The sequence below is a fragment of the Capra hircus genome, unplaced genomic scaffold (assembly GCF_001704415.2).
Source record: "Capra hircus breed San Clemente unplaced genomic scaffold, ASM170441v1, whole genome shotgun sequence".
In the NCBI taxonomy this organism is placed as follows: Eukaryota; Metazoa; Chordata; class Mammalia; order Artiodactyla; family Bovidae; genus Capra; species Capra hircus.
In genome coordinates this window covers 1-7997 of record NW_017197618.1, presented here as the reverse complement: position 1 = coordinate 7997, position 7997 = coordinate 1, and the positions used below count along the sequence as shown (strand labels likewise).

The following is a 7997-nucleotide window of genomic DNA, read 5'->3' as shown; positions in this document are numbered from 1 at the left end:
GAAAAGAGAGAAAGATGCCCCTGTCGGCGACGCGATTGTTGACGCCCACAGACTTGCTGCGTCTCCCCCCTTCCTCGCGGTACACGTTCCATATTCCTCTGTGTGGAGGGTCGTGGGTTCCCGCTCGGTGCCGCCTGCTTCTTGGTTGCGATGTCCCCAGGGCTGAGCCTCCCTGCTTCTTGCCCGCCATGCGGGTGCTGCCTGACGCCTGTGCGGAGCCCCGTATGGCATTCTCCCTGGCCTCCTCAGGGTGGGAAGCCGCTTGGCGCAGGGGAGCGTGGCCCCGCCAGTGTGGGGAGGGTCCTGCCGGGCCGTCGGGGGTGCGGCCGGTCATCCGGCGTGCGTCGCTCCCTGCTGCACGGCGCCTCACGCGGCGCGAGCCCAGCTGGGCAGTGGTGGCCGGAGCCGGGGCTCAGCCCTGTCTCCGTGTCCACAGGGAAGGTAAAGAAGGAGCTGGACCCCGAGGATGGGCACCTGAGCCTGGGACGAGACGACGAAGCTCCTTCAGGACCTGCAGGAGGCGCAGGCGGAGCGCGGAGGCTCGCGGCCCCTCGTCCAACCTCAGCTCGCTGTCCAACACCTCTGACCGGGACCAGCACCACCTGGGTAAGGCCCGCCGCGCGGGCTGCGGTGGGTGCCTCAGGGGGGTTGGGGGGCCGGGGGCCAGCAGGCTGGGCCAGGCCCAGGGGTGCTGCAGGCCCCTACAGGGACTCTGGTCAGGCAGCTGCACTGGGGAGGGGTTGGCGTGGAAGTCAGTCTTGTGAACCCGGGGCTTGGCCTGAAAATGCCGGGTCCATGTTGGGAAGAGCCCCAGCCGGTCGTGTCCGAGCCGTGGACCCCATAGTGTCATCGGCAGAGGGAACGCAGGCTTCTTCCTGCTTCTGCTCCTGAAGCAGCGTGGGTGGGCACTGTGCTCCTGCCCGGCCCTCGTCGGGGGTCATGGAGCCTCGGGGGGGTGCACAGGACAGACCTCAGGGCCCTTGGTGGAGGGGCGTACAGGACGGACCTTGGGGCCCGTGGTCGTAGTGGAGGCCACAGGACCTCAGGGCCCTCAGTGGGGCGTACAGGACGGACCTTGGGGCCCGTGGTCGTAGTGGAGGCCACAGGACCTCAGGGCCCTCAGTGGGGCGTACAGGACGGACCTTGGGGCCCTTGGTCGTAGTGGGAGGCCACAGGACCTCAGGGCCCTCAGTGGGGCGTACAGGACGGACCTTGGGGCCCTTGGTCGTAGTGGAGGCCACAGGACCTCAGGGCCCTCAGTGGGGCGTACAGGACGGACCTTGGGGCCCTTGGTCGTAGTGGAGGCCACAGGACCTCAGGGCCCTCAGTGGGGCGTACAGGACAGACCTTGGGGCCCGTGGTCGTAGTGGAGGCCACAGGACCTCAGGGCCCTCAGTGGGGCGTACAGGACGGACCTCACCCTCCCTGGTGGTGGTGGGGGGGAATGGGACAGACCATGTGGTCCTCGGTGGGAGGGTCACGGGCCCTCGGTGGGAGGGTCACGGGCCCTCGGTGGGGGGCACGGAACAGACCTTGGGGGCCCTTGGTGGAGGTGGAGGCCACAGGACCTCGGGGCCCTCAGTGTGTCGGGCACGGGACAGACCTCACAGTCCTTGGTGGGGGTTCATGGGACCTCAGGGCTCTCATTTGGGAGGGGGCACACTGCTGTCCTAGGTCGGGAGCCCCCGTTGGCACATGAGGGTGGGTGGGGGGTGGGTGGCGACCCTGCCAGGATGGGAGCAGATATCGTCTGCTGGCCCTTGAGCACACGGTTCAGGTCCTCAAGGTCCTGCGTCAGCTCCAGACACAGCACTGAACTTCCTTTTCTGCGGCCCTGACGTTTGGGGGAGGGGAGGGGAGCGATCAGCCGCAGACCGTTGGCTGAAGCTGTCCAAGTAGAGGGCCAGCATTTTGGTCCCGTTACCCTGGTGATAGAAGCGTGTGAAGGGGCTCCAGGTAACTCTGGGGTGGGTCCCAGCTACGAGGATCCCAAGGCCCTGGTGGACTCAGGGACCCTGGGACTCCTTGGGGTCTGGGGGTCTGAAGACCCTGAGGTCCTGGTGGACTCAGGGTGGCCCTGGGGCTCCTTGGGGTCTGGGGGTCTGAAGACCCCGAGGTTCTGGTGGACTCAGGGTGACCCTGGGGCGCCTTGGGGTCTGGGGGTCTGAAGACCCCGAGGTCCTGGTGGACTCAGGGTGACCCTGGGACTCCTCAGGGTCTGGGGGTGTCCGAGGATCCCCAAGGTCCTGGTGGACTCAGGGTGACCCTGGGACTCCTCGGGGTCTGGGGGTGTCCGAGGATCCCCAAGGTCCTGGTGGACTCAGGGTGACCCTGGGACTCCTCGGGGTCTGGGGGTGTCCGAGGATCCCCAAGGTCCTGGTGGACTCAGGGTGACCCTGGGACTCCTCGGGGTCTGGGAGTGTCCGAGGAGCTGCCTTCCTGCAGGATTGACAGCCCTGCTGTGTGGAGGCTCTGTCACCCCTCCCTGGGGCCCTCGGGTGGTCTCTGCCCTGGGTCCGGGGCTCTGGCTGAGCCATGGGCCCAGTTAGCCGCAGCCACAGGACACGCGTCCAGCCAGGCCTCCTGGGCGGCGTGGGTGGCAGCGCTGGGCTGACGTGTCCCCCCTCCCGTCACTGCAGGGAGCCCTTCTCGCCTCAGTGTTGGGGAGCAGTCGGAGGCGGCCCACGACCCGTACGAGTTCCTGCAGTCTCCAGAGCCTGCGGTCCCGACAAAGACCTAGCCTGCACACGGCCTTTGGGGCTTCTCTACTTTGCAGTTTTTATTTGCATGTACAGAGTTTTTGTCAGGAGACGAAGACTTCATCTTGTCCCCTTCGGCCTGCGGGAGCAGCCCCGGGGAGCTGGGGAGCTGTCTGCGGTCACGTCGGCTGCACTCGGGTGTGGGGTGTCTGTGGACAGCCCTGTGCACCCTGGGGTGGGCGCCACTTATAAAGGGTGTGTGAGCGATTGTGAAGCCGGCGTGATCTGTCTCTGGGCTGCTTCGTGGCGGGGACGTCCCTCTCGGTGCCCTTGTAGACACACTGTTCAGTCCGCGTCCTCGGGGAGCGGACGTGGGTGAGCCCTGTGTGTACCCTGCCCCACCGAGCCCGCGTCCCCACGGGGCTGGGGCAGGTCACGGCGGGGGCCGCCTGGGGAGCTCTGTCGGGCAGTGGCCCGTCCTGTGGCTGCAGCCGCGGGTCACGCTTTTGGAAGCGCTTTGTTCTGGATGTGTTTGCTGGATGCCTGTTTGTGTCTGCAGATTGTAAATACAGATCTTGATAAAAAGAGACAGTGTCCTGTGCGTCATTTACAGCCCTGCCAGGTGTCCCTGTTGACTTCATGAAGACTCTTCACTTCTCACTCAGCCTGATGGCCTGCCTTCTTCCTGGTGCTGTCTCCTGCTGTCTCCCCCGCCTCCAGCCCGGCTCTGGGCACCTCAGTGGTGTCCAGAGTCAACGTCTGCTCCCACACAACTTCCCACTCTGTTTTCCTGCTGTGAAACAAGGTTGGAGCCTCCAGAAGCTCCCTGGCCGCTGGGTGGCCCTGGCGGTACCGCTTGTGGGTGATTGAACTCATCATCCCTCAAAGCCCCACGGGTGAGGGGCTGGGGTCTGTGATACTCTGGCTGTGACTGCACATAAGTGTTTCTGGAGAAGCATGTTCTGTGCAGGAGGCCGTGATGACAATCATCTTAACCAGAGAGCGCTTCCCAGAACGTGTGAAGACACACAGATCAGCAGCCTAGCGGTGCTGCTGTGAGCAGGAGCCATGGCGCCCGGGGCCCCCGAGCCCGGCCCCGCAGAGGGGAGAGCGTGAGTGCGGGCCACTCTAACCGCTGTCTCCCGGGACCCCCAAGCCCGGCCCCACAGAGGGGGAGAGCGTGGGTGCTCTCCCGGGACCCCCGAGCCCGCCCCGCAGAGGGGGAGAGCGTGGGTGCTCTCCCGGGACCCCCGAGCCCGGCCCCGCAGAGGGGGAGGGAGAGCGTGGGTGCTCTCCCGGGACCCCCCGAGCCCGGCCCCTCAGAGGGGGAGAGCGTGGGTGCTCTCCCGGGACCCCCGAGCCCGGCCCCTCAGAGGGGGAGAGCGTGGGTGCTCTCCCGGGACCCCCGAGCCCGGGCCCCGCAGAGGGAGAGCGTGGGTGCTCTCCCGGGACCCCCCAAGCCTGGCCCCGGTAGAGGGGAGAGCGTGGGTGCTCTCCCGGGACCCCCGAGCCTGGCCCCGCAGGGGGGAGAGTGTGGGTGCTGGCCACTCTGCTGGCTGAGCTCCTTCTCAGTCTCCCAGGAGCTCTGTCTCAGAGCTCGGCCCTCGGTGGGGAAAATGTGGGATGCAGGCCTTAGGCTCTTCCTGCAAGAGCTAAGCTCTGCCTTCAGTCTCCAGAGATCACGGCTGCAATGTCTCCAAGGCCTCTGCTGCCTGTGGGCTGGGTCTTGAGGTCAGACCCTGGGTCTTGGGCCAGATCCTGGGTCTTGGGTCCGACCCTGGGTCCTTGGGGTCCGTCCGCCCTGGTCTTGGGGTCCGACCCTGGGTCTTGGGGCCAGATCCTGGGTCTTGAGGTCCGACCCTGGGTCTTGGGGTCCGACCCTGGGTCTTGGGGTCCGACCCTGGGTCTTGGGGCCAGATCCTGGGTCTTGAGGTCCGACCCTGGGTCTTGGGGTCCGACCCTGGGTCTTGGGGCCAGATCCTGGGTCTTGGGGCCAGATCCTGGGTCTTGGGGTCCGACCCTGGGTCTTGGGGTCCGACCCTGGGTCTTGGGGCCAGACCCTGGGTCTTGGGGTCCGACCCTGGGCGGGTGCCTGACTTTCCGCCCGGATCTCGCTGATACCTGTGGGCAGCACCGTGGACAGCGGTTGGAGCCCCCGGCCTCCCTGGAAGCACCTTCTGGCGCAGGCTCCTGTTCTCCAGGCCTGCCCGTGGGCGGGCACTGTGCGGGGGCCCTGGAGGCAGGCACCAGCCCCCTCATTCCCTAGGGTTCCCGGCTGGTTGATCCCAGGTGGCGTCTGGCTCTCGCGCGCCTGTCTGCCTGTGGTCAGCTGGGGTTCTGGAGGAGCGTCCCCATCACCCAGGGGCTGCTGTGCTCCAGGACAGTGCTGTTGGGCCAACGGCATGTGAGGAAACTGAAGCCAGTGAGCGGGAGGTTGAGGCCAGGTAGCTGGGGGAGCAGGGCCCACCAGGAGTAGAGTCGGCCTGACCAGCCCCGCCCCGCGGGAGGCCCCAAGCCCTGGAGGACCCCCCTCCTCACTGGCCTCCCGCCCAGCCAACTGCCTGGAACCCGCTGGCTCCTCCCTCCTGCCTGTCCATCCGGACCAGACCCAGAGGACCGGGTGGAGGCTGACCCCTGATCCCCATGGGCCTCAGGCAGCACGCTGCCTGGAGGAGGCCAGCCTGCCTGCCACCGCTGACGGAGCCCGGAGCGGTGACTCCCCCAGGGAGGGCTGGAGGCCACGGCATGCCGCCTATGTGGACGGAGAGGGACCCCATCCACCTGCCTTCCGCAAGGGAGGATTGAGGTTGGAATCCGCCACATCAGATAGGAGTCCTCGGACCCGACACTGAGGACCAGGAGTCTCTTGAGCTTAGACATGAGACCCTGTGGGGTGAGGCAGAAAGCGGGAGACCCCAAGACGGGAGCTGACATCATGGGAGCCGCCCCGCTCACCGTGGTGTCCACACGCCTGCACTCCCCACTCGCCATCTGCTGTGGCCCTTCTGCAGCCAACAAGGGGGCAGCCGGGGGCTGGTCAGGCCCGGACAGAGGTGCCCACAGCCCTGGACAGGGCCCGGCCTCTCGGCCCCAGGGTCAAGCATGGGGATGAGGTTGGGAAGGACGCCTTGGCCACCCCCGGCCCGAATGCTGAGGCAGCAGGCCCGGGGCATGGGCGCGCTGCCTGCTCACTCGCGGCTGAAGATCTGCAGCCTCAGGCGCGGGGTGGCCAGGGTCCGCCGAGGGTCCGCCAGGGTCCGCCGGGCCCGGGGCCTGCCCCTCCCCCGCTGCAGGTGAGGCGGCCCCGGGGGCGGGGCCGCCTTTGTGATGCGCCTGGGGCCCTGGAAGTCTCATTCGGGCCTGGGCTGAGGTGAGGGGCGCCGTGTGTCCCAGCTCCCCCAGGACCGGAGAACCCAGAGGAGGGTGTGCTCGAGGAGAGCGCGCTGCACGCGCTTGCTGTGGCCGCGCCTTCCGGCTGCGCGGGAGGTGGGTGCCTCGCCTCGGGCGGCTCCGCGCCTGGACGCCCGTCCGCAGAGGGCCCAGGCCGTCAGGGCAGCGCAGCCCTGGGCTCAGGAGTGGCCGGGGTTTGCGCCCCGCTCAGAGGTCGTGTGGTGCCCGGCCGCCTGCTCCGGGGAGGACAGGAGCAGCGTGGGGCGGGGAGGGTTGGGGTCCGGTGCGCACTGCCGCCGGGCTGGGGAGACCCGGGACGGCCCTGCCGCCACGGCCAGCTCGGCAGCGGCCGCCCAGGCCCGCGAGTCTCGGTGCTGCTCGTGTTGGGGGCCCGGAGGGGACGCCGCCTCACAGGTCGTCCCAGCACCAAACAGACCAGAGCCTCAGGGATGATGAAAACCAGACGCAGGAACCAGAACAGAGCAGAAAGGGGTCCCGGGCACCGCCACAACCCGGACGGCCAGCGCCCCGAGCGCGACCCGGCGTCCGCCGGGAGGCCAGGACGGCCCGAGGGGCGGCCCCAGGACGGGGCGAAGGGCGGCGGCGGCGGGCAGAGGGCCCCGGGCCAGGACGCGGCGCTCTCCTAGGGCAGCCTGCCCGGGTCCGTGGCGTGTGTGGCGTGTGTGCGTGCTGTGTGCCTGTGTGTGTGAGGTGTGTGTGTGCGCCGTGAGCTGTGTGAGGCGTTTGAGGTGTGTGAGGTGTGTGGTGTGTGTGTTTGAGGTGTGTGAGGTGTGTGTGTGTGTGGTGTGTGTTGGTGTGTGAGGTGTGTGTGGTGTGTGTGGTGTGTGTGAGGTGTGTGAGGTGTGTGTGGTGTGGTGTGGTGTGTGTGGTGTGTGTGGTGTGTGGTGTGTGTGTGTGTGTGTGGTGTGTGTGGTGTGTGTGGTGTGTGTGGTGTGTGTGGTGTGTGAGGTGTGTGTGTGTGTGGTGTGTGTGTGGTGTGTGGTGTGTGGTGTGTGAGGTGTGTGTGGTGTGTGTGGTGTGAGGTGTGTGTGGGTGTGAGGTGTGTGTGTGTGGTGGTGTGTGGGTGTGTGTGTGTGTGGTGTGTGTGTGTGTGTGTGTGTGTGTGTGTGTGTGTGTGGTGTGTGTGTGGTGTGTGGTGTGTGTGTGTGTGTGTGGTGTGTGGTGTGGTGGTGTGTGTGGTGTGTGTGGTGTGTGTGGTGTGTGTGGTGTGTGTGTGGTGTGTGGTGTGTGTGGTGTGTGAGGTGTGTGAGGCGTGTGGTGTGTGTGGTGTGTGCTGTGTCCACGTGCAGCACTGTGGAGCCGTGTCCTAGGACGGGTGGTCAGGAGATCCTGTCCCCCCAGCGGCTGCTGGGCCCCGGGTTCCCGCTCCTCGGGCGTTGGCGGAATGCGGCGGCCGGCGGTGGCAGGGGCTGGGTGCCGCCGCCCGCCCCGGGTGCTCAGCTGAGCCTCCTCTTGGTGCACCCGGCGAGCAGGGGCGGAGTCGAGACGCGGGGAGGCTGAGCCACGGCTGCGGCCAGAGTCAGAGTTGGACGGCCGGGCAAGGAGTGTCCGGCCTCGGGCAGAAGGCCGGCCCCCGTGAACGCCCCCAGAGGAGGGCGGGCACGGCCGCGGTGCACCGAGGCAGACGTGCTCTCCCCAGCCCCGGGTGCCCTGATCCCTGGGACCCTGGCCTCAGGGGTGCGGCCCAGAGGGGGGCAGGGGCAGAGGTCCAGCCCTCGCAGCTCGTCCGCCCTCCCAGGTCCCCAGCATCAGAACCGCCTCACGGACTCCCGACGACCCGCGCGGAGCAGAGAGGAAGGTCTGCAGCCACCACCGCCAGGTCTGCCTATGGGGGCCCCGGGCGGGGCGCGGTGGCGGGCTCCCCTGCGTCCGAGCGCGGCAGGTGGC

The 7997-nt window shown here is 67.8% G+C and overlaps 1 protein-coding gene across 1 annotated transcript; it reads left to right on the top strand.

Annotated features, from left to right (window-relative positions):
* Positions 1–436: 436 nt before the first annotated feature.
* On the top strand, positions 437–3286 carry LOC108635005 (the record flags this gene model as incomplete). Its single annotated transcript, XM_018045317.1, is given in 2 exon segments — positions 437–606; positions 2640–3286. Coding segments are annotated over 2 exon segments (482 nt in total), but the record flags the coding sequence as incomplete, so codon positions are not given.
* Positions 3287–7997: the final 4711 nt, after the last annotated feature.